The sequence below is a fragment of the Mytilus trossulus genome, chromosome 7 (assembly GCF_036588685.1).
Source record: "Mytilus trossulus isolate FHL-02 chromosome 7, PNRI_Mtr1.1.1.hap1, whole genome shotgun sequence".
In the NCBI taxonomy this organism is placed as follows: Eukaryota; Metazoa; Mollusca; class Bivalvia; order Mytilida; family Mytilidae; genus Mytilus; species Mytilus trossulus.
The window spans coordinates 69,328,275-69,355,719 of NC_086379.1; the positions used below are offsets into that span (position 1 = coordinate 69,328,275).

A 27,445-nucleotide genomic window follows, 5' to 3' on the forward strand; every position below is an offset into this window, starting at 1 on the left:
GTTCGATAATTGTCGCTGGTTCATGTGTTTTTTATATTTATGTTTTCGTAAATTGTTTTGTTATGAATAAGCCATTTCATTTCTTGTTTGAATTGTTTCAAATTTCCATATGGTGGCATTTTCTAGCATCCTTTACGATTTGTTGAAGGCCGGACGGCTGCCAATTATAAATGCTTACATCCACTGCATTTAAACTCTGGTGGATAGTTGTCTAATTGGCTATAACACCAATTCTCCTAACTTTATTTAATAGTGGCGTCGGAGACTTCGTCATTTAGATCGTTAGGTTTCTCGTTTGATTTTTTTGCATTTGTCATTTCGGGACCTTTCGTAGCTTATTATGCGGTAAGGGTTTTGCTCATTGTTTAAGACCAAACAGTGACATATAGTTGTTAACTTCTACTTGATTTTATGGAGAGTTGTCTTATTGGCAATCATACCACATCTTCTTATTTTTATTTGTTTTTGATTTTTTTTTGGCAGTAAATATAACCGTATTAAACTGTTTTGTCCTGATAAAATTGCAAACTTCCATGAATTGTTATAGAACTTCTACATTAGTTAATCTTCTAGATCAAGATAAAGCATTTACAGAAAAACTATCTTTTAAATTTTGTATGTTACAGAAAACAATGTTATTTTTATAGTCAGCCTTACACTTTTACACTGACAGCAACAATTTCAGGCTTGACAGAGCGTACCGTGAAATCCTTCACGAATTTATTTTAATTTTGATTCAATTGGAGAACTCAGGAAAATTACCAAGTGGTGTGGGGATATCCCTCCTATATATAAGTCAAATGCTTTTATTTTTTTAGTATTTTTTCCTGATTTTGTTTGCCGTTTACCTGCCCTTCTTCATACTAAATAACTGTGAACAACAACTCGACCTTTGATTATTTTGAACTTGAACTAAATGGATAGCTCAAACATCCGAAGAACATTAAACATAATAATATGGAAATCGATTTAAAAATAGACCTATGTTTTTCCAAATAGTCGCGTGGTTTTACCTCATCGTCAAAAAAGCATGTTTATTCCATCTTGTTACACACAAGATAACTAATAATCCCGACTTATTTGCAACAAAATAACTTTACAAGGGGTGTACTTTATGCACTTCCATAATCATTCAATCGCGTAGTGGAATTAACTATTTTTGGATTGTTATAAATTCTATATAACACTTTTGGACTAGTTTAAATCTCGGTCTATTTCTGAATTTTTTCTTACATACTTTTGATTTTTTAACCCTGTATGCTAACATTGCCTATGTAAATTTTAAAATGTGACGTATAAAAAAAATTCTGACGTCAGACACTCAAATCAATCAATGTGTTCGTAGATAGTAGATGTTTTTGTGTTCTTTTAAATTGTTCCTTTTAAAATTGTTATACGATGATGACTGATGTACCCATATTTTGACTTTCATTTATTGTGTCTGTTTATTTATTGCATCAATGGAAATATAACGGAATTTGATGAGACTGTGATTAAAGTGAGAGAGTTAGCACTAAAGAACCAGGTTTAATCCACCATTTTCTACATTTGAAAATGCCTGTACCAAGTCAGGAATATGACAGTTCTTGTCCATTCGTATTTGAATTTGCCATGTGATTATGAACTTTCCGAAATGATTTTCCTCTAAGTTCAGTATTTTTTGTGATATTACTTTTTACCTTTCCAGAAAACCTGAGATCACCCCGATTTTTGGTGGGTTTTTGTTGCTCAGTCTTAAGATTTCTTTGTTGTGGCTTGTGTTTTATTATTTGTCTGTTTTTCTTTTTCTTTTTTAGCCATGGCGTTGTCAGTTTTTTTTCGATCTTTGAGTTTGAATGACCCTCTGATATCTTTCGTCCTTCTTTTTGAATAATACTATGACAAAACGGATAATCGTATATACTAGTATTGTCTTTAATCATTGTAAGGACATGTAATAAATTTACAAAATTAAAAATATGCAAATGTTAGATTCAAAACACATATAAAACAAGTTTACCATAGTCGTAAAATTTTCAAAATAGACCAACTCTTTTCTTTAGTTCTAGTTGTTTCCATTTCGGCTTAGATGCATACATTACTTTTGACATTCCAAATATTCTGAGAAATTCATCGTCTTTTAAATACTTCTGGAAGTTGAAGCAATAGAATTAACAATACAATTTGTTATGGGATTTTAGTAATAGTACAGATGAATAATTCATAGCAACATGAAATAACTAGGTCAGTCCTATTTTTAAACTATTTATTTGAATTATTAATTGCAATGACCCAAATATGTAAGAGTTAACCTGTACAAAATGATAATTAACATCAACATAAATATATGTCAATACAAATTGACATTCGACTATCAGTTTTAGACAGGTTAGAACATACGAACAATCAACCAATATCCTTTCCTCTAAGACGACAATTAATGGCTGCAAGTATGAATTTGCTGTGTTTCGGTATTTTGTACATCCGATATTTATTTATTTATTGTTGACTTTTTTGTTATGATTTCGGTTGAATATAGTGTTTTGTCGTATTGATTGACGACCAAATGATTCTTAAAATGCATTGTCATGAAAATTGCCTTGACGAGTTTTGTGAATACAATTGTATAAAGTTCGAGATTACATGTTAGCTACGTAAGCGTGTTTATGTGTGTTGACGTTTGTTTTTGTTGCACTTCGGTGTTCCTGTGGTTCCTTTGTTTTCCTCTTATAGTTGATATGTGGTTTGTAACAAGGATTTGATTTCTTTCAATCGATTTATGACTTTTCAACACCAGTATACTACTGTTGCCTTTATCTAAATTGGATATTGAAACGTCTAGTTAATACTTCTGACTTGCTTCTGATCTTTGTCGATATTACTAGCTGTATATGAAACCGTCAAATTCTTATCTTTAGTGTCATTGAAATTTCTATCTTCTCAGATCACTCGGATATGTCAGAACAAAACAGAAGTTATTGAGTGACAGAACATCTGAATGTGAAATTTAATTGGAGATGTTTTATGTTCTGCTAAATATAAGCACAAAGGCGTAGTGCTGAATAATTCTAACCCATTGGAAAAACGACTGTCTCACTCGTGTAGCAATCCACCAACATCACAAAAATAAACAAGATATTGTCGATCATAAAGAATGATTTTGATGATAGCCTTTTTGGTGTATGCATTGTTGTGACCAGTGTGGTTCTTTACAATATATAACTAATGACCAAAAAGGAATTTTCATCAATGATTCTCATTTGTTTTATGAGATGATAGAGTACTAAACTTATATCTTATAATATTAAAATACATACTTCCTTGCAAGTAGAGTCCACACCTTCAGGTAATCGTTTCTGGAGAAGCTGTTCGTGTGAATAATTTTGATCTAGTTTCTCCAGTTCCTGTTAGTAGAATAAAACTTCTTAATATCTGCAATAAACACATCTTAATGCGTGTAGAATAAAACTTCTTAATATCTGCGATAAACATATCTTAATGCGTTTTTATTTTATATTATTTTTATGTGTGCTGTCTTTGATGAACGTCCATCATGTTCTAAATATTTATTGAGCTGTTATGTTGTAGTTCGGCGTTACTGACGAAACAATGTAACACTGGACACTATAAAAAAATATACAAAATGTTTTATAACGAAATTGGCGGTTTTACATTACCTCTCGGAAAAATATTAATTTGGTGGAATTAATGGTTTAAGATCCCTTCTTTGATAAATAGTTGTTATGTTTTTAATTATTTTGGAATAAACAGTTTGAGATAACATATTGAACAGTTGTTACATGTTTTTTTTAAGAGTCTGAATGAAATAATAGTTTATGATTACCTCTTGAACAGTTGTTATTTCTTCAGTCTTGGTGTCTAAATTTATATTTTCCTTCTTGTAGATTCCCGACTAAAATAAAATTATACGAATTATTTGACCAGTACTATTAATAAAGGCATTTTCTTCTAACTTCCTAGCCAAAGAAGCAAAAATAACAAACTCCAAGAAAAATTCCAAACGGAGAGTCATCAATCAAATGGCAAAATCAAAAGCTCAAACGAATCAACGAATTGAATACAACTATCATATTCCTGACTTGGTATAGATATTGTCTTATGTAGAACCTAGTTTTATGGTAAGCCAAAACTTTCCCTTAAATGACAGCCACATTAAATTCAAATATACTGTTAACAATGTGTGAACAAAACAAAGAATACTAGCCATTCTCTAATAGGGTCCGCCAACAATCAAGTGATAGCGTATTTTATCTAGCCAGCCATTCAGAGAGCCATTTTTGAATAACAAAAATGAGATATCAAAACAAACAACGAAAAAAAACCCACTGAGGATACGAGTTTTGCTATGTTTTTAGTTGACAAGTAGACACGACTTTACTTGTAGAGGTAATTATCATTCATTTAATTTCGGACTTTCAACGAATTAATATTGTAAATGTCTAGGCGTGTAGAAAGGCATCAACACACAATTAATTTGATTTTATTTCTTTAATGTATTTTAGATAAAACGATGCAGTGTACGCAACGATCTATTGAAGTTTTTAGTAAGAAGTTCAAAAACCAAAATACCGAAATTCGAAGGAAATTCAAAACGGAAAGTCCCTCATCAAATTTCAAAATCAAAATCTCAAATAGATAAACGAATGGAAACTACCATCATATTCCTTACTTGGTAGAGGCATTTTCTTATTTAGTAAGTGGTGAGTTAGACCTGGTTTTATAGTTATCTAAACCTCTCACTTGACAGCCGCTTAAAATTCAAATATATTGAAATCAATGTGTGAGCAAAACAAAAATATGATAGCCATTCTCTAAAAGGGTCCACCAATATCACAATTTTTTTTTCTTTCTCTAGATTAACTTTTATCGATAAAGGCATCCACTTGGAGAATCATTGATGAATAACAAAAATGAGCTATCAAAACAAATAAAAGAAAAAACTGAGGATAAGAGGTTTGCTATGTTTGTAATTGACATGCATACATGACCTTACTTGCAGAGGTAACTAACATTACTTGAACTTCGGAATTTCAACAAATTACGATTATATATATCTAAAGGACTTGTAACGAAGCATCAGCATACTACTAATATGATATAATTTCTGGTGGAAATGGATTGTAGATAAAACGATGTAGAGTACAAAACGATTCATTGAAGTTTTAAGAAACAAGTAAAATAACAATACCGTATAGCGGGTTATTTTCGCGGGTGTAAAATTTCGCGATTTTCATTGAATAAGGTATACGAAAAATTTTGACGGTTATTATTTTGGCGGATTCAACATTTCTAACATTACCTTTGCATGTACACTTTTAAATTGGCGGAATTTATTTTGGCGATTTTGTTCAATCCGCGAAAATAAGCGAAAATTTACACCCCGCGAAAATAACCCGCTACACGGTAACATCGAACTCTGAGGAACTTTGTACACTTATTTTCTTGTGTAAAAAATGGTGGATTAAATCTGGTTTTTATAGCAAGCTTAACCCCTAACTTGTATGCCAGTCGCATAAAATTTAGAAGACCATTAACAGATAAACAGTTTTCATTTAATATGAAACAGATGATAATAGTTGTGAATAAATCCAATACAAATACTATATATACCCGCCAGCAGTTGTGATCCCATCCGTGAAAATGTGAAGTGAATGTAGACGGTTCGTATCCTTGTTTTATCTGAAATAATCTAGTGTTGTCTTCTGTTCTTCCAAATGGGTCCGATGTTAAGTAATTCTGGTAAATATTCAGTAATTTATTCAATTAAAACAAAGTATGTAGACAAATGAATGAAAAAGAGTTCACATTTCTTACTAAGAAATAATATTTCATATTTCAATTAATTGTCAATATCTATGCATCACCAATTGGTTATGGCAAAATAGAATCGAGACAAAAAAAGCATCAATTATTTCACCGAAACACAAAACAGCAATTTGAACCCTTGATATTGGTAATGCAGCCATCAGGATATTTTCAGATTTGATCTCAGAGCGTATGGGCTCATATACCATGTCAATTCAACCAATAAAATTCAGTTTTTGAAAGTTGATGATGCATGACAAAGCCACATAGTGTGTATCGACGTTGTTGTGCTATCAAGTTAACTTACAAGTGCAGTCTCGAGAGATTTCTGGCGTTCCAGCCGATTGGCTCCTCTTCCAACCCAAACAAATATCTGAACAACAAAAAATTAAACAAAACATCCTTAAAAGAATAAAATGAGTTGTCTTATTGCTGTATTGCTTTTCTTTACTCATATCCGTTCTTATGAAAGCTGCACTTTGCAAGGGTATCACAAGCCCAGTAGGTTTTGTGCTGACATGAATTGTCATTGATATGGTTATATTTATAAACTAACTGTTTACAAATTTTTGAATTTTTTTAAATACTTAGGCTTTTTTTTTTTTTTTTTTTTTTATATATCTCAGGCATAGAATACCTTAGCTGTATTTGGCAAAACCTTTAGGAATTTTGGTCCTCAATGCTCTTCAACTTCGTACTTTATTTGGCTTTTTTAACTTTTTTGGATTCGAGCGTCACTGATGAGTCTTTTAACGACGAAACGCGCGTCTGACGTATATACTAAATTTAGTCCTGGTATCTATGATGAGTTTATTTGTGAACCACTGACTTCGTTTGTTTTTTCGCTTTTATGTCGTCTCTTTAGACTTTGAGAAGATTTAGCAAGTCGGTTATGGATCAGGGATTGTAAAACTAATTCAACAAAACAGGGGATTTTGACATATACGACTGAATGTCGTACAGGTTCAAGGAAAGCGTCTTTTTTACATCTCTATGATATTTTTTGATATCTCACAGGCTATTTTTCTGAATTAAAATGAATAGTTTTTAATGTAGGATATTTGCAAATTATAAAATAAAATTTAGATTAAAAGAAATACCTTGTCAAAAGCATCTAACAGCATCACATCATCTTCTAACAGGTCCTGAAGGAATGAAGAATAATTATAGGTTGCACTCTGGAAATACAGCTATTTCTCAAACCATGTCTCTTTTGGGGCGATGTATGATATTCATAGATAATTTGATTTGTTGACATACTGGTTCCCAAATATGATCTATATGCTTCATCTCATAGAGACATAACTTGGGATTGTTGTTATCAGTTTAAAACATACTTTTTCGGTTAAAAAGAATTCTGAAGTAATCAAAAAGTAACATTAGGGGTATAGCAGAATCTTAGTATAAGTTTAAACTCCAACAAATTTGGGGATTAAAAATATTGAACATATGCCTCACATCCCTGTGTTTTGTCCTTTGAATAAAAGAGGAGTGCATATCAAATTTCCATTCTAGGATATGATTTTTCACGAAACTTCATAGTAAAAGTGTAACAGGTTTAGCTGCAAAGGGAGTTCCTATGGGAAATTGCATTGTTTATATTTACAAGAATGGAACCTAAATGGTTTATAAAAGCGCAACCTGTGTATATGCAATACATTCATATTACATTCCATTACAGCCAGAAAGATAGGCTTCCGATGCACTCTCAAATTGAAACGCAAAAACACTAAGCAATTAGATTTCGACTCAGTTATTACAAACTATATTAAGTAAAACAAATTATCCTGTTTAGCATGTAAATCAATATATGATAATAGATGAATCTTGAAGACAACATCAAAATCACACACATTTTACTTGGATTTTCATGGTTCCTCAAGCAATTTGCAGTATCAACTGATAAAAATATATGTAGCTTTTACTTTAATTAAAGAAGTAAACTTTTTTCGTTACAGCCGGTTGCATTGAGTGTATTGGGAAAGGTTGTATCTTTGGTTACCTTGATACACTTGTTACCTAACTCAAGAGGGACATCACGGTTCAGCTAGCAAGCATGTTAACCTACGATGCTTCCTTTGCATGCACACTCAATGCAATCGGCAATCGGAAATAATTTGATTGGTTTTCGACAAATTTTATAACTCTGAGGTTGGTTTTGGTTCAAATCTTGCTTCATTAAGGTACATTGTGGTGTAAGGTTTGTATTTCATATCCAATCCTTTTCCATTTAGGCGAATGCCATTTGGTATAAATTGTTGAAACGGAAATAGTATTTGAAAAATATGTAGAATCGGATGAAAGAAATATATAAGATTTCAAGAAGCAATATCTCTTTGTAAATGTATGGCAACAGTAGCTTACCTGTTGCGTGAAGTTAACAATTTCTGTAACTTTGAACATCCCGGTGGTATTTGAACATGAAAATAGTCTGACAAGATTTTGGTTGTTCAACTCTTTTATCTAAAACACAAACAAAATTTATATTCAACATGCTACATATTTGACATTCATGAACTGAAACGTTTGAAAAAAAAGAAGAAAAACTCAAACTTCGAAAACAAACAGTTGTCTCATTAGCAGTCGGTCTTGTTTTCAAACAAAGTTTAAGGGTTGAAAAACTTTATTAAATACCTGATCATCAATGAAATATTTCTTGTATTTTTAACTGCCTTTGACTCAATTGAAGATAAATAAATAGAGAACAACATCAGAACTTGTCAGTTAAAGTACATTTATCTGTAAGAGTACATTCATCACACCGTATATGATTGCATATAACCTCCATAGGTTATCATTACAAATTCCAAGTCTACGATAACATCGTAACTATGATAAACATATAAATTTATCTGCAATTTCACAACTTCTCAATCCTAAAAGACGCTAGAGAAAAACAAATCTTCTGATATATATTAGTTACTGAACCACAGAAAACGTCTATGCGATTTATCAAGGGTTGTTATTGAAATAAAAGTACCTTATTTCTGGTACTCTGAGCATAAAGATCTTTTCCACCAAGTACATCCCAAAACGAATCGGTTTCTTCACCCTCGTGTATGTTATTAATACAACTGTTAAAAAGTTATCATAAAGCTCATATAGTATATGTCTTGGTTTCGTCAGTTTTTATACACTCCCCCTTTTTGAACTTTTGTTAAGTTTGGATTTCAGTGTTTTTTGTTATTGCATTTTTTAGGTTTCTAGTTGTTTTGATGTGTCAAGAATCCATTGCCGTATACAGTAATAAAGAAATACATGTATCTCAATGCATACAATAAACATAGTTTCTTTACATGGTGTAATCATAAAACCAAATATATAAATTACAGTAAGTTGGTAAACAATTTAAAAGAATTAAACGTCTTATTTATAAATTGTAGTATATATCGATAAAAGTCACATAATCCAATTGTAAGCTATATTTACTGCTTCCTGTCCTTGAAATTGATAATATTTTAGTATTTCAGATGACATCATAGGTGTAATCGTTCCTTCGTGGAGGTCACTTTGGTACAAGTTTATGGTTTTTACAGGTGACATATTAAGTGTTTTTGTACCTTTCTGGAGATCAGTATGCTTCTTGTGTTATGGTTTCTTAGGCAACATATTATGGGTAATCGTACCTTTATGAGATAGGTATGATACAAGTGTTTTGGTTCCAGATGACATATTAAGTGCATTCGTACATTTTTTGAGATAGACATTTTTCAGAAGACATATCAAGTGGTATGTTTTTTTCTTCTGAAAATCAGTATGCTACTGGTGTTATGGTTTCGCAGATGACATATTAAGTTTTATTGTTCCTTTCAGGAGATACATGTAAGTATGCTGTGAATGTTATGATATACTGAATCTAATCGTACCTTTCTGGAGATAAGTATGTTGCTAGTGTCATAGCTGCGTGAATCTCCGTTCCAATCGAAATCTTAGAAAACAGTAAAAAAATAAGTAAAATCAAATCTATTTTCGATAAAACAATTGGTGAAGATATATCAACAAGAGATCAAATGAATAACAAAAAATACCAACAGACATCTGAAAATAAACTACTGTATTGTTAGGGTCGTGAGATTGATAGTGTATTATTTGTCGTTCACATATATATTTGATTGATCAAGTTATAATGGGTGTTTTATTGTGTAAGCTGAGGGAAAGAAGGAAATGTCATAACAGTTATGTCATGACGCAATTGGAGGAAATATTTCTAAACTTAGTTTAAACATATTTTATTGTTTAAAACAAACGAATAAGCCACAAGTTTTTCAATTTATTACCGTATTCTCCATAATATACATGAATATACATAATATCTATATAGCACTTTACATAATAAATTTGTAATTTTCGAATAAGCATAAAGCCATGAAAAATAATTAAATAAATAACAACTATTGTTATTATAATATTTATACACAAGAAAATAATAGAAACGGCTTAATTGAGATCAAACTTTCTTATTTCGAATAATCAAACACACCCAAACGATCGGTCCAAATGGAAAACCCCTACTAATATTAGTGGTTTTCAATGAAATTCTATTTATCTGTTTAATTTGTAAATAGTACCCTGCAATTTATATTTCTAAACTTAAACAATAATACATTTTGTTATATGTTTACATCAAATTCTACCAACATTTTCACAGCATAAAAAATCAGATTTTACAGCCTAAATTATGAGTTATTGTACCAACTCCTTGACTTCTATTCAAATGATTTTTTCCGTCTATAACAATTGACTGTAACAGTAAACATATAGACATGAATACACAAGCAACAAAAGATCTATTACACAAAATATGTTTTGATCTTACCTCTCCAATCCAAATATATAAAACGGATTTTGAAAGTACAAGAAACACATCGTACGAGTTCAGCGATTTGGATCCGAACTCCACCTAAATATCAAACACATTCTTTAGATATGGTTTTGTTTTTTTTCTTCTCGATTAAATGTGCTTCTATGAAACAATCATGACAAGTATCATTTCAATATATATAAATCATTTTTACATTTTTCTGTAAATTATTAAGTCACTTTTACATCTGGAGTGGTTAAAGTAAGATAACTGCATTCACGTTTATGTAAAAGCAACACCAATTTCAAACATTAGAAAACAAATTTTAAATATCGAGGATTTAATCTTCTTAAACATTAAAAAAAAACCTTATAACTTTAAATTGATAATTAAAAATTATTTACAAAACTAATGTTTCAATTCCCAAGGTCAAAGTTGATGAATTTGGCTTTTTATGCACCTTTAAGTCAAAAAGCTTGTTACGTTTCTTTGTTTTATACATCCCGGTATTTCATAGGTTTTCAATTTGAGCATTCCTGATGATGGTAAATACAGAAAAACGTGATTTGTAAGAAAGAACGAAGTAACCGAGTTACATTTCCGAGAGAAAAAGAGAACAAGAAGAAAATTCGATTTTTTTAAGACAATTTACATAATACCAGATGATTAATTGGCAAACTAAGGGGAGTTATACATAAATAATGTGCAGATTGAGACAAGATGCGTCGATATATGTGCATGTCCTTACATTCAATACACTAATTCTAATTCACTTTGTATAATTGAAAAAATAAGTATTTACCTCTATGGCCTTCGTGTTATGAGTATTTGTTCCTCTAATATGATACATTTGTTGGTCTTTATCTGTTGAATCTTCATTCTGTTAATTAAAAATTGCTGTATGACCGTACTGCTTAGTGGGTGGCAAATATAAACGAAAAAAGTAAAATCACCAAAATACTGAACTCCGTGAAAAATTTAAAACAGAAAGTCGGTAATCAAATAGCAAAATCAAAAGCTCAAACAGTGACCACTTCGATCATAGTCCCGTCATTTTCAAATGTATTTGTTTGTATATTGGTATGTAAAAATGCATCTGTGAATTTTTCAGATAAGGCATACACAGCATATGATAATAAATGAAATTTCAAAGTTGAATTCCATCAAAATAAAATATCATTTATAATTGTCATTGCGGACAAAATATCAAACTTTGATCTTTGAGTACGATTTCGAGGATGAATGACAAGTTAAACAGTGTTACTTAAATTACCATTGTGATGATAAGTTTTCCATCAAGAATTTTCATGAAAGTGTCGGTTTCTTTTCCTTGTTCTATTCGTATCTACAAAAGATTGAAAGTTTCATATATGTTTAAGTAACATACCATAACACATACATAAACAAAAATAAGATTCAGAATTGAAATGGGGAATGTGTCAAAGAAAAAACCGGAATAAAGAAATGGGCAACCAATGATCCTTAAACACACAAGGAAAATCGCTTACCCGGAAACTGACTTCAGCGAAGCACTTAACAGAAACGTCACTAGTTTAGTGAAAACCTACGTCAAACCTTACTCTGAAACATATAAACAAACTCATTATAGATACCAAGAGTACAATTTTGTATTTGCGCGTTTCGTCTACAACATACTCATTAAAGAGGGAAGAAAGATACCAGAGGGACAATCAAACTAAAAATGAAAAGGACAAACAGACAAACAATAGTACACATGAAACAACATAAAAAACTAAAGAACAAACATCCTGAACCCTACCAAAAACTAGGAGTGATCTCATGAGCTCCGGAAGGGCAAGTAGATCTTGCTCCACATGTTGCACCCGTCATGTTACTTATGAGACAACAAATCCGGTAAATAGTCTAATTCGGTAGGTCACATTCATGAAGGGAAAGGGGATTGAAGTTACGACGTAAGGAACAGATCCGATATAATTTGTGAATAACGGTCAACCAACTCGTAACGGAGTCCATAAAATTTACGAAGTGATGATTTCAACTTCACCATTTGGAACTCTTGATTTAAAAGCTTCCTTGTAAGCAGCAATCCTTTATCAAGAAAATCATGATAGGAAAAGCACGCACGGAAATATCGTATCAATTGGTAGATATATACACGGAGTGCAGGTGCTGCTAGGGTGTCATACCACCAATTACTCCCTCAAATTTAGAACGTATGTGAAAGTAGGCCTACTCGGACAAAAAATAGTGCATTTGATGTCAGTTTTTACTTAAACTAACCGACATTGGCAGAAATGAAACTTTTGATGAAAGAGAAATATATTAAGACCATTTTGAGCTAAAATTTACTTGTTTATGAGTTTGCATTCAAAATTGAGGATTAATGCACTCCATAGTATACTAATTTAAGATTTCCAGATAACCAGGGGTTATTTTTAGTGGTACCTCTATTCGGAACACCTTTTCTTTTTTATATGATTTTAAACACCTGTTGAAAATTGGTATGTAGAAAGCTGATACATGTAGGATTCAGGATATACCTGGTTTCTATGAAGTTAAACTTAAGGTAACATATTTAGAAAGCTGTGAAAATTGTAAAATTTGGTTGAACAGATAGGGACTTTTAATTGGTGGTATGACACCTAGAATGTTTTCACGCATCAGTTGCGAAAACAAATTTAAATTGCCAATAAAAGGTACGAAGTAGAGGACCATTGAGGACCATAAATTCAGCTTAGGTTATCTGTTTCTGAGGAAGCAAAGCCTTAGTTTTCAAAAATGTAAAATTTCATAGACTGTTTTTATCATTTTGACCATTCAATGATAAATAATCTATTATAAATAAAAAAAAACGCAACATACAAGAATAACAAAGGATAGAGGATCTAGACTTGGGAGAAGCGTAAACAAGCGGTGGATGATAAACATGTTTTATGAGATCTCAACCCTCCCCGTTTCTCTACCCAATGTAGAATAAACAAACTCACAGCAATACAATCAGTAAAACCCAGTTCAAAAGGAGTCCAAGTCCGATGGTAGAATAGGTATGAATAAATTTATACTGCACTGTTATATTGCAGGCTGTTAATTATTTATAAAATATTTTTTTTCAGTTTTATTTTACCTGCTCTATCGTTCCATTTTCCGTCTCTTCACAAAGTCTTTTGGTATAAATAGCAGATGCAGTTTTGTCGTCTGTAGAACTTCGTGTGCCCTTGAAAAAATGAAATTACTTAAGCTAACAAATACACAAAAGTATATAAATATAACAGAAGTGGTTTTGTCGTCTGTAGAGCTGAGGATGCCCGTGAAAAAAGTAAAAAGTAAATAAACAAAAGAATTTCTTTCATACTTAACTATATTACTCGAATAATTTTGAGTTGATTCCTTTTTTTGTAGACTTGTATAAGGAAAATAAAGTCCTGTAAACTGTTTTTCAAAAATACTTGGTAAAATGTTTAGTTTAACAAGATAGCAGGTTTTTTTTCTAAATTTTCAACAAATTGTTAAAGCATAGAAGATTCTGAATCTAAAACGTAATGTTTAACTTTATTTTGATATAGGAATCGTCATCTTGGTGTTGAAAATTTACGTTGGTTTGTTAAAAATTTCGTCTTTTGGAGTGGTAGGGGGTTTCTGTACAATAAAGTTTATCTTATGTTCACCGGTTTTCGTGTTTTGGTTTCTATAACTGCCAGTTGTATTCTTGTTTTCTAGATTTGCCTATATACACTGTACCTGTCAATTGCATTTTTGTTTTCCTGCTTTGTTAACATACCTGCCAAAAATATGCATGAGTATGCTTTTTCAGATTGATGCTGAATGTTGAAATAATTATGTAGCAGGAATTAGACGATAAAACTGTGAAGGGACAATTCTGTAATAATCGCACTCCTCCATTCTCTATTTTCCATATCTGAAAATAGTATGACTATGTTTAAGAAGGATGATATATATATATTAAATAAGTTACTTCTGTTAGTCTTATATGATTACCCAGCACGTTTAAAGCTAATATGACAACAAAGGAGTAGGTCCGGTTAGGGCCTAGTTTGGCCTCAAATTTCAGGTCCATCTGACGAAACGTTTTGAACACTTTTTAAACACTTTAGTGTCTATTTCGGTTGGTTGAATTAGTTTAAGTGACGTATTTTCACTGATTTACTCATTAAAAATGTTCCGATTTAAGCTTAGAGATAAAAAATCTATCAAATATGCCAAACATGTCACTTTTCAAGTGTTTTTTGTCAAAAATGAAAGTGGCCGCACCCGTGTTCATTCTCAACCTTTATATTTGTTATGTCTTATCATCAAATACAACTTACATTTTTCAATATTAAGAAGGAACGCAAATGCGACCACTTTCATTTCAGACGGAAACCGTCTAAAATTTAACTAAAATACTAAAATTGTGAAGATTTCAGTAATTTAGCATGACTTTATAATATGCTAGTGCATTGTTTTGTAAAACAAATCATATGTATGTCCAAGAAGCATTCTACTTTTACCAAGTCATGAATATGACAGTTGTCCTTTCGTTTGATATTTTTTATCATTTGATTTTGCTATTTGATTAGGGACTTTCCGTTTTGAATATTCCCCGGAGTTCAGTATTTTTGTGATTTTACTTTTTCCCATTCTGGTCAAACGCGGATGCTACATTAATTACTGCAATGCCGACGTCTAGGCTCAGTATGGGTTTTACTGGTGGATACACGAAGTTGAAACAAAGGTATTTTTTTATACTCAATAATTTCTGTAGGTGTGTCTGAATATGCAAATGAACAGAAGGCAAACAAGATAAACACAAATACAAGTACCTTATTCTGTACATTGTCTATTGAATCATTTTCTTCTATCGACTGTTTTCGTACGTGCAGCTTACAGTAGTCTATTGCTTCTTGTTCTTTGATTTCTACAGATAAAAATAAAAAGATGGAATTGTTTAAGTGGAATAAAACGAATGGATACCATTCATATTTAGATATAGATAGGGGGGGGGGGGGGGTGATATCTGAACAGTTGTAGTTCTAACTTATCTAAACAAATTAATAAATGAGAACGCAGGCCTGAACTTAGGGTATAAAACCTATGGTACACTCGAAAGAACACATGCCAATATGGAATTTTTATGATTAAGTGTATGTGATCTGATCAGATTTGATATATTCAACAATTAAAGATACCAGGAGTGATACACGACCCATAGAGATCAAAACTATAGTTCAGTTATAGACAATGCAATGACAATTATATTGGATTTTCACAATATAGAAGAAGCAAAAATGAGTTCTGTCCATAATTCTTTGTGGTGTTTTCGTATGTATCAACTTAAAATATTAACAACATTAGCTCCGGCAGACAACATGCTTACTATGTGTCACATAAGAATGTGAAAGTGTAAACGAAACACTAACATTATGTAGTTTGTCGCAGATCGTAATTTGCAGTTGTCCATCATATCATCAGGGAAATCGTTCAAATGCAGCAGCAATTATTGTATGTTTAACGCTATCCTTTCAAGTCAATTGCATATATGAGAAACAGACAGAGTAGACCCAAAACCGTGTAATGTCAACATTAGTCGAGATAGTTGTAATTTTTGTTTTAACTAGTTGTTCCGTTGTACTCATGCCATATCCCCGTATTTTCATATAACTGGAAATTCTACTCTCACCTGCTATATTGCCAACATTATAAACATTTCCAAGTCCCTTTTGATCATTGTAATCTATCCATGAGGTAAAATATTGTTTAAACACTGGTGTCTCGCCTCTTTCTACGATACGGGTTATAGCTGTCCAATTTGGGTATCCCTTCATTTCTAAAAAATCCTGAAATATCGATGAAAATCGAAAAAGTGAATATTTATCAGTAAACCTTATAAATAATTTGATGAAAAATGCAATATTTACCCTAAAGAGCTCAATAAACAAAAATAAAAGCGAGGCTCGTCGAGACGGTGTGGAATAAGCATACAACTGACAATTATGTCTATACCTCTGATAAATACCATTTTCCTCCTTTTTATCACTTTAACTTTGCTATTAGACTATTTACGAGTTTGTATTTACATTTGGTAAAAATGATTCTATAGGACTACGAGAATTTCAAATCATTAGGTAGAAATCATGACCAACTTTCTAAGTGATGAACAAACAGATTCATCTGTTTAGTGTCAGTCAAAATTAGGGACATCTTCATAGTTGTCTTTTATCATATCTAAACATTTTTATAATTCTTTATTAAAAAATCTAATTAATTTTACTTCAATTTTGTTCAAGACAATTCAGATATTTTTTCCCTGTCTGTATGAAGCCCTCTAGATGCCTTTGCAATTTTTTTGTTGTCAAATTATTGTTTACGTTAACCTCTTATTTCTTACTTACTTTCGTTTGACATTAACATAAAAGATATCTATTCAATGAATAGATATCATGTTGTACAAGAGCATATGACTTTATTTTTTTTTCGTATAATAAAATATTGTTTAAGGTCAAGGAACAGTAAATGGGCTATGTCACAGATTTCAGTAAAATTTGGCATACAACTCTGGCTCGATGAACTTCAACTGAAAATCGAAAAAATAATGCATTTATCTCAATTATCATTTGAAATATTACTGATTGAATTCTTACAAAATGGGTGAACATTTGTATAGAAAGCACATAAAATCGGTGAAAACCCTTCTTAAATTTGTCTTAAAATCGCCAAATCTGTAATTTTACTCCATAGATTTTTCTTAAAAAACTATATGTTGTTGATACATAAATTTCCGTTATAATGATGCAAAATAAAGATAGGGTCACCGACTTCGTTTTTTCAGTATACATCATTCAAAGTTGCGTTCTATGTGGAAAAATACAACAAAACGTCGAAATAATCGTAACGTTATCGCGGTGCAGGCCGGATTTTTGACGTTTTTTACTACAAACAAGGTTACAAATTGAGTATTAGACAAAAAACAAAGTCGGTGACCCTATGATTATTTTATATCATTAAAACAGAAATTTATGTGTCAACAATACATAGTTTTTAGAGAAAAATCTATGGAGTAGAATTCGAGATTTGGCGATTTAAAGACAAATTTTAGAAGGTTTTTCGCCGATTTTATGTGCTTTCTATACAAATGTTCACCCATTTTGTAAGAATTCAATCAGTAATATTTCAAATGATAATTGAGATAAATGCATTATTTTTTCGATTTTCAGTTGAAGTTCATCGAGCCCATTTACTGTTCCTTGACCTTAAGTGAATTTCGCACCGGTTTTGTACTTTCCCTCTCGTTTATTTGGTCTTAATTATAAAGTTTAATGAAAGAGAAAACAATATTCAATATAATTATCATAACAAACTAAATACTGTAGCATATTTCCAAGCCGACTTCTTTTCTTCGTTTGTACATTTTCTTCCAACCCATACAAATATACCGCTAGGACCAGCATCAAGAATAAAGCAGTCCTGAAAAAAAAAGACTTGTTACAACTGTTTCCTTTCTACTAGTATTTCTAATGATTATATGATTTATATTTATCTTATTTGATTTAATTCAATAAAATTGAAAATTCATTTTTTTTAGTTTTCTTTGCTGGAATAAGAACGAATACAGACTATAATTGCAGTGAAAATAGTTTAAACACTTGCGACGGCATGTCATGCAGACGTGCCTGTTTTTTTGTCTAGTTGGGTTACTGTCACACTGAAACATAAGCCAAATCAAAGTGAATTTCCGCGAATGTGTTTTGATATTGTAGGGTTTGATTTGGTTAATTCACACAATGGCCTATAGTACTATAATGAAATATCCTACATTTGAATCAAGGTCGGTCTGTCCAAATGGTTTTCTCGATTTTTCAGTTATTTCCATTTTGCCAGAAGCGTCTGAAACACTGAAAGCAAAAACATCCTTATAATTAGTAACTGTATTCTGTACGTATACACAAGAAAGAAGAAAAAAATATTAATAAACCGTATAAAGAAAATGTCTATAACGCTTCATGTTTACGTGCAATACAATTAAGACTTGATCTTGAAAGCACAACTCATTCAGATCAAATGTATTGGCATAGTTTGATTTCCACAGAATATTGTTATTTTTCTCCCAAATCATGCAGGAGGACTGTGGAATGCCGAAACATATGGTGGTGTTTAACACACTTATTTGTTGACATCATCTAACACAATGGTGACCTTAAAGTAGTACATTGTATACATATCAGAATGCATATATGATAGCACGTATCGTTAAGTATAAAATATGGTCTGACGAAAATAAACATCAATTTACCTGTACAATTTAATTTCAGAGATAAGTTTCTTTTCGAATTCATGATCATCACCAGCTGTCGACGATTCGGCAATGACAGTTTTTGATCCCAAGTCGGCAAAGAATTTAATATCGGAGTTCCATCTAATATCTGTAACAAATGATGTTATTTGAGCAAAACTTTCAGATGAATGAACAATTATATGTTTTCAAAGGTTCAGTTTATAGAGTGGAGAACAAAATACTTATACCACTGTTAAAATGAGCTTTGTCATACAATTTGATGATAATTTTTCGATCAGATTAAAACAAGAATGTGTCCCATATACAGGGATGCCCTATCATTTTCAATGTTCAGTAGACCGTGAAAAATGGAATTAAATCTCTAATTTGGCATTAAAATTGGAAAGTTCATATCATACGGAACATGTTTACTAAGTTACAAGTTGATCGGACTTCAACTTCATGAAAAAGTACCTCGATCAAAAACTTTAACCAGAAAAGACGGACGAACGGACGGACGAACGAACGGTCGCACAGATCAGAAATCATAATGCCCATAAAGGGGCATAAACAAAATGTAGTTGATTATTTATTTTATAGAACTAACACGAAAAATAATAAGGACAATACAGGCTTAGTAAGGTCTTGTTTGTAAATCAGGATGCTGGGCATTGCTTGTTCCAAGTGATTTATGTTCATTGGTGCACTCCTAAGTTTCTTTTTGAAATCTGAATGTTGTAAACAGGAAATACCTCAGATACACGATGTTATTTCCACTTACCTATAATTCTTATTTCTGCTTTACCGCCTCGTTCCTCATCACGAATATTTTTGGCGACTTGATGGCCCTACATGATTAAAACATATTTTTACTACTTTAGATAAGTGATAGTTATTATTATAATCTAAATTATTTCAGCTTTCGTACTTTTTGTGTTTTAAAATCTATTTAATAAATGCGTCTATAATTATTTCTCATGTTTTAACTTAAGTTTTCACAGACACAATAATTTGATAATAGATATAGGAAGATGTGGTGTGAGTGCCAATGAGGCAACTCTCCATCCAAGTAACAATTTAAAAAGTAAACCATTATAGGTTAAAGTACGGCCTTCAACACGGAGCCTTGGCTCACACCGAACAACAAGCTATAAAGGGCCCCAAAATTACTAGTGTAAAACCATTAAAACGGGAAAACCAACGGTCTAATCTATATAAACAAAACGAGAAACGAGAAACACGTATATATTACATAAACAAACGACAACTACTGTACATCAGATTTCTGACTTAGGACAGGTGCAAACATTTGCAGCGGGATTAAACGTTTTAATGGTAACGATAATGGCCATAATTGACATGATTCTAACTTCGCATAACGAATTGTTATAATACACTAAAAAAATATATGGGTATTTCAACTCATAAAAACAATTGATTCATCGTATTTAGAATGTAGAAAGTAAAATCACAAAAATACTGAACTCAGAGGAAAATGAATTCGGGAAGTCCATAATCACATGGCAAAATCAAATAACAAAACACATAAAAAACAAATTGACAAGAACTGTCACATTCCAGACTTGGTACAGGCATTTTCAAATGTAGAAAATGGTGGATTAAACCTGGTTGTATAGCGCTAACCCTCTCACTTTGGCAGTCTCATCAAATTCCGTTACAATGATGCGTTAACTAAATGTACAAACTAAATACAAATGTCAAAATATAGGTACAGCTGTCATCATCGTGTAACAATTTTAAAAGAAACAGAACACAAAACCATCTACAAACCTTGTATGTCGTCAGAAATTTTAATACGTCACATATATTTCTCGTTCAATGTACATACAAACAATTTTTAAATTTCACATGTGCAATGTTAGCATACAGGGTTAAAAAATCAAAAGTATGTAAGAATAAATTTCAGAAATAGACTGAGATTTAAAATAGTCCAAACGTTATGTAGAATTTATAAGAATCCACAAATAGTTACTTCCACTACGCGATTGAATGTTTTTGACGATTGTGGTTCAACACATTTTGTAATTCATAATAGAAATATATCATAATGACATAACATAGAACAATATCATACTGACGGGATCATCTTTTGAAGTACAGAGTCACGTTATAAGATCCAAAGAAATACAAAAAGTCGTTTATAAAAAACACACCAGCAAAAAATGAAAGACAATACAAACACATTGCCGGGATGTATAAGTACCGAGCCACGCCAAATTGATATCACATAAAACAATCCAACAGTAAAAGTAATATTAATAATAGAACAAAGACAATTGAAAGAACAATAAAACACGTTTTTAATATCAGTACGCAGAATCTATACACCGAGACCATTGTATTTGTTGTGAAGTTGATACAGAATAATTACGAACAAGGTCTTGGTACCTTCCGATGAAGTATGATGAAAAAATTCACTTGTCGACAAATTGTGTTTGCCGAAGTCTCTGCCGAAGTGTACCTGATGAAAAAAGTGCACTTGTATCAGTTTAAATATTGCTCACCTTCATACGTTCAAATGTACTGCTTTGTGGTCCGTTCCAGAGATGCAGGGTTAGTCCACAGTCTAGCAAGAACACATCGCCTTGATTCAGTGACATACAGGAACATTCAACCTGATTTTAACAAAATCGAATATGGAACTATATATTAACTGTATATCGATTCGAAAGGTGAAAATACCTTAAGTTTTCATAAACTAGTAGGATACTTAAAAATGATGATATGGAACATGAAAGTTTCCTATTAGGATCCAGTCATTTCGAAATTAGTTAATTTTTACCAAATATGTTGGCACACTTCTGTTTCATTCTTATGGTCTGTTCAACATTGATAGTTTTCTTACCTGTTTTACGCGCACATTTTTCTTTCCTTTTATTTGAAACAAACGTTTTTCATATTTTCCTCTTTGCACTTGTCTAAATCCTGAGTCAACGCCTCCTGTGAGATATCTGTAAATTTATAAATCATGATAGAAAAAGAGATGGTTAATTTCTTTTTATCTATATACTATTTATGTAATGTCAATAATATAATGGGTTGTGTTTCCGTTATGTCGTTTGTTTTCTCTTGTGTTTGAGTATATAAGACGTGTCAAGGTACGTTTCTATCCCAAATAAATATATTTGATTTTGATGTTATATTTGTTATTCTCATCGGATTTTGTCTAATGCTTAGTCTAGATCTGTTTCTTTGTTCGTTACATTTTTATGCTGTGTCGTTGTTCTCCTTTTATATTTTAAGCGTTTTCCTCAGTTTTAGTTTGTTACCCCGATTTTGTTTTTTTGTCCATGGATTTATGAGTTTTGAACAGCGATATATTACTGTTGCCTTTATTTAACTATATACTATTTAATTAATGTCAATACTATAATGGGGAATAGAATCAGTACTATTTGAAAAAGGAGACGAATATGGTTTAGTCGAAAGAGACCACAGATAATTTAAAAAATACCATTTAAAACAAGTAACTCAAAATTATTTAGTAATATATAATAACTTTTTTATTTCGTCACCACTGTAAAAAATAAACACATGAAGAAAGATTTTTAAAAATAAAATATAATGCACAACTGGTATTATACACTGACAATTTTTCTTCATTAAGATAAACGGTCAAATTTGTAAAGTCCTACTAGTCACCGTACGACCTTCGACTATCAACACAAACAAAACTGCGCCACTAGTAATACAAGGCTGTGGGGTGACAACAATATGGAACAGCTCAAAGGAGGGAACCCATGGCCTAAACAAATATAATAATTACAGACTTAATAAACGGCAAGCATGGTTTTATATTTAACTGGCTCTTCATGGTGAAATAAAATAATAGGATCAGTAAAATATGACTCTTGGTCAAAACCCATGTCTTATAGTAATTCGTAAAAGGCACCAAGAAACAACATGTTAAATATCTAAAAAAAAAACAAAAACAAAAACCCTGAACGGTGAAGCCAAAATCATTCAAACAAAACTGAATAATACACAAAAGCACTACTTGAGACCGGCTAATCAATAATGTGGAGTAATTTTTCTATTAGTTGTGCATGCAAGATATCTTACCGAATTCCTTTTGCAAAGTAGGAGAGAAATAGTTTTGATTCGTGGTCCTGAACCTGAAAGTATTAGACAACATCTGTCTGTAATACCCAATTTATATAACTCTTATTCTATTGTTAAAACATGCAATACAAATGTATAATGATTATTGGTGAACAAGGATTGATATTTTATTATGCATGGAAGCATTCAACATTTAATTTTGTTACTAAAAAGTAAAATCACAACAATACTGAACTTCGAGGAAAATCAATTCGGAAAGTCCATAATCACATGGAAAAATATAATAACAAAACACATCAAAAACGAATGGACAAGAACTGTCATATTCCTGACTTGGTGAAGGCAATTTCAAAAGTAGAAATGTAGAAATGTAGAAATGTAGAAATGTAAATGTAGAAATGTAAATGAATACCGCGCTGAAGTACGTCATTATTCAAATTTCAATAATTGAATAACGAACATACTTCAACACGGTTAAAAAATTTCACGAAATCTAAGCACGTAAAATAAAAAATGTAAAATATATAAACCAGTTAATGTAAAAGACCAGCGAATAATAGCAATTAAGGGAAAGGTCCATAGTATGATGTAAAATATTAAAACAATGTAAGTTTGTTTTTTCTGATGGCAGCTACACAATAGTGTATTTAAAAGAAAGAAGAAAAAACCAAGTGATTACTTCTCTATGCTGGACTGGTGCCCCACCAAGGTAATCATCCAGTTCAACTGTTTTATATGCTGATACACCCATCTCATCCTAAAAAATATCACGATTAATTAAAAGACAACACGAAAAAAAAACCCGATAATCTGGCTTTAATCATAGGCATAGTTCATTAAGGACATTTACAGTAGGGTCCATTTTTACTTGTTTTGGTCAATTGTTGCAGCAAAGAACCTGTCTAATTAAAATGGATTTAAAGGTATCGTTAAGACAATAAAAGAAAGCTTGACTACAATTGATTTTGGTGTAAGAAAGAGATGTTCCTATACAATTGTTTGGATAAATTCTCAATATTGTCAAAATATTTCAAATCACGGTTTAGGCATCGCTAAGATTTAGTGATATGTAGAGAAATAAGCTATTCTATTGGCATATTCTAAAAGTACTTTATATCTTGATATTGTGTTTCTGTTGTGTCGTTGGTCTCCTCCTATATTTGATGCGTTTCTCTCAGATTTAGTTTGTAACACGGATTTGTTTTTTTTTCTCTCAAACGATTTAAGAGTTTTGAACAGCGGTATACTACTGTTGCCCTTATTTATTTTGGCTCTGATAATATTTAAAATTTAGAGTGAAAGACTTGCAAATGGCCATAGTGTGACATAAATTCAGGAGAACCCGACTAATGCATACGATAGTAGAAAGATAGAGTCTTTGACTTGTTTTCATTTCATAATTATATGCACTGCGGAAAAGCTGACATTGCTATTTTCATAAAATAACCAAGTATAATCAATAGATGTTCAATTAACATAAACATTAAATTTAACATATCAAATCCAGAGATTAAACTAAGTCAGTTAGTGTTCTACATCAATTCACCTGAGATGTATCATTCCCTAACCAAAAATGAATATTCCATTCCAACTTTTCACTCTTTATATTTTTCTTTGTCTAAAATAAAATTAGAAATAATATAATAGAGAATATGTAATGAACATTTTATATTTAAAAAGGTTGTATTAGATCATTAAGAAAATTACAGTTTATTTTATGTACACCAATATATTTTAATGCAGGAAATTATAACAAACCAGATATTAGATATCTAATGATATTTATTTTTTAGTTTAGGAATATATTTCACAAAATTGTTGTTAAAACACAACTGATAATAAATTGTCGATATTTGTTATGTTTTGTTGAATATCACATTACATATATTGAAATGTTTTTTTTATCGTTTAAGAACACCAAATGGATTTGCAATAAAACGATCATTATTATGACTAATAACGATCAACAGGTGTCCTTTTTGGTTGTATATCTATTATTCCCCTTAATGCGAAAGAGACAAATCAACAGTATTTAGTATAGCAAACAAGAAGTAAACTTTTAAATAGGGATAAGAAAATGAGATACAGACTGGTGATGTAATGAAAATGAAAAAAACCCTTGTCTGTGAATTTGAACTAGTAACCGACCATGCGATACCATTATGGTTATTCTAGATTGTAAAACGCCCCCGTAGTAATAATGATAATAAAAATGTAACAATAATAACGATAAAACCTACATGTAAAAGGATGTATGAATCGCCGGTGTAGAATTCTCCATACGTCTTTGGTTCTTGTAGAATTACTTTCATTTTCTAGAATACAAAAGAGTTATATCCCAATATTTAAACGACAGGAGTTTAACCCTTTTCCATACTTTTAGGAAAGGTTTAATTGATTTATATGCAAATTTTAAACAATTTGAGAGTTGTGCATGGGTGAATTGAAATATTGGCCACGTGATTCTGATTTTCTGTAGTATCTTCAAAATATTTTGTACTTTTCATTTGGTTAATCGGTTTGATTATAATGTTTAGCACATTGGTAACATTATTTTACATTGAATTACTCATGTTTTGAATCAAAGTTTTAAATCAATCAAAAAGCATTAATGATCACTGATTTAGATTTCTGTCTACACGTGTAGTTGCCTTTTGCATGATTGAACCTCCATTTTAAGGTGGTACCCAACACTTTCCCTTAAATTAATTTGGCTCGTTTAATTTTCCTAAAATCTTGACAAAGTATTTACTTTGACCCTTTTACAAAAATATAAAAAATTCAAAAAAATTGAACCAAGAGTTTTATCAGAAAAATTACACTGGTTATATAGCAGTTTGACAAACACTAATTTTGATCATTGAGAAGCTTTACATTCCCTTCACAATGCAACGTAATTAAAACGTTTAGCTAATATTACAGAGTTATCTCCCTGTAGTGTTAGGTACCACCTTAAGCAAATGATTAAGGTGAGTTACATAACCATTATTGGTCGCAGGTGTTATGAAATAAAGATAATCTTAAAGTAATTGGCTTATATGTTCCATTTTTCTATCTTTTTTTTATAGCAGCTTCTCGTTAACATTTATAATTTGTCGAGATGGTTCCATGAACGAAAAAGGACCTATTAAACTTGAATTTAATAGTATTTCTGTAATAATGAATGTCTTCATGTTGAATCACTCATAACTCATGTTCATACACGTACAGATAACAAGTAACATTTGGGCGTCTTACATCAAGCGATATAACATTACTTTCATATTCAAGAAGAAACATATATTCAAGATATTTTCTGAACAAGTTTCCTTCTTTGAAAAAGTTTTTTTTATCAACATAATCATAATGCAATTTAACATCCAGAATGAAACATACAAAGATAACAGTAAATATTTGACACTTTATGAAGGTATTAACAAAGATCTTTAAAAAAAATCTTGAACACTTTTTATAATACCGATAAAATATAAATAAATGTCTTACTTCTATTCTCCATATTTCTAGGCCTGGACCTTGACCTGCCTTTCGAAAAGCTTTGTCTACAGTCCCCATGCTAAGTTTTTCATTGCTATAGATCTGCAGTAAATGTGATCTAGTACTGATGGCAATCAATATCGTACAACACATGTTACAGATAAATATATACAAATGTATTTATTGACATTCATTTTATTTATCGGATTTGACATGTATGGTAATATTAATTTCATGCTGGTTTTATTAATTGTGAGTAATACACGCAAAAATCAAAGAAAGGCCGTTTTAAGTATGTATTAATTGTGTTGGTCCATAAACAAAACAGGTTATATGTCAGTGTGGTCCACAGATTGAAGTTTACAATTGAACATATTTGTGTGTCTTAATTTTTTTTCCAACAATCGAAGTATATAATGGCTGAAATTGCGATGATGTTTTTTTAAATTTAAAATTTGGGATATTTCAACCTTTACTATGATTATTATTTATCATTGCAAGATAAAGGAATACAATAAATGTTTAATATAATGTTAGTAGGTTTCCTTTCACGCATTTTTGTGTCGTTATGGTCAATAGTCAGATATATCTGTAGACGTATTTCTGAAAATTCTCTACCGTTACTTATTTCAAGTGAATTTGAATTTGAAGTGAATTTGAATTTGTTCAAACGAAATGTTGCGAGATTTGTTATTGCTAGATTTATAATTACAAAATTTATAATCGTACCGGTAGGTTATTTTGACCACTTTACGATCAGTTATTTACCCGACCATTTGTATTCTCTTCTGTCTTTTTTAAAGTTTTTATCCTGGTTTGTAGAACTTTAATATGATACAATAAATTTCACATAGCAACGCCCTAAATAATATCAGAAAAACATAATCTAGCGAATGTTTTATCCCCAAATTTAATTTGACAAGATAAGTTTTAAAACATTCGAGGCAATTTATCTTTGAATATTTCGGGAATTTGAAGGTACTGTTCTGAAAGGAATGAACAAGTGCAATCTTTCTTGAAACTATAAAAGA

The 27,445-nt window shown here is 31.2% G+C and overlaps 1 protein-coding gene across 1 annotated transcript; it reads right to left on the reverse strand.

Annotated features, from left to right (window-relative positions):
• Positions 1 to 1,893: 1,893 nt before the first annotated feature.
• On the reverse strand, positions 1,894 to 26,492 carry LOC134726625 (advillin-like). Its single transcript, XM_063591037.1, has 27 exons — positions 26,424 to 26,492; positions 25,181 to 25,255; positions 24,487 to 24,558; positions 23,620 to 23,697; positions 22,941 to 22,993; positions 21,724 to 21,829; positions 21,383 to 21,493; positions 19,639 to 19,705; positions 18,876 to 19,005; positions 18,399 to 18,477; positions 17,951 to 18,049; positions 16,266 to 16,422; positions 15,409 to 15,503; positions 14,367 to 14,504; positions 13,713 to 13,802; positions 11,880 to 11,951; positions 11,409 to 11,486; positions 10,622 to 10,705; positions 9,672 to 9,733; positions 8,786 to 8,879; positions 8,170 to 8,268; positions 6,906 to 6,950; positions 6,113 to 6,178; positions 5,611 to 5,736; positions 3,824 to 3,892; positions 3,297 to 3,383; positions 1,894 to 2,129 (listed from the first exon to the last, which is right to left on the reverse strand). Exons 1-27 carry the CDS (start codon positions 26,490 to 26,492, stop codon positions 2,016 to 2,018), a joined length of 2,415 nt encoding a protein of 804 aa, XP_063447107.1. The 3' UTR covers positions 1,894 to 2,015.
• Between the last annotated feature and the right edge of the window lie 953 nt (positions 26,493 to 27,445).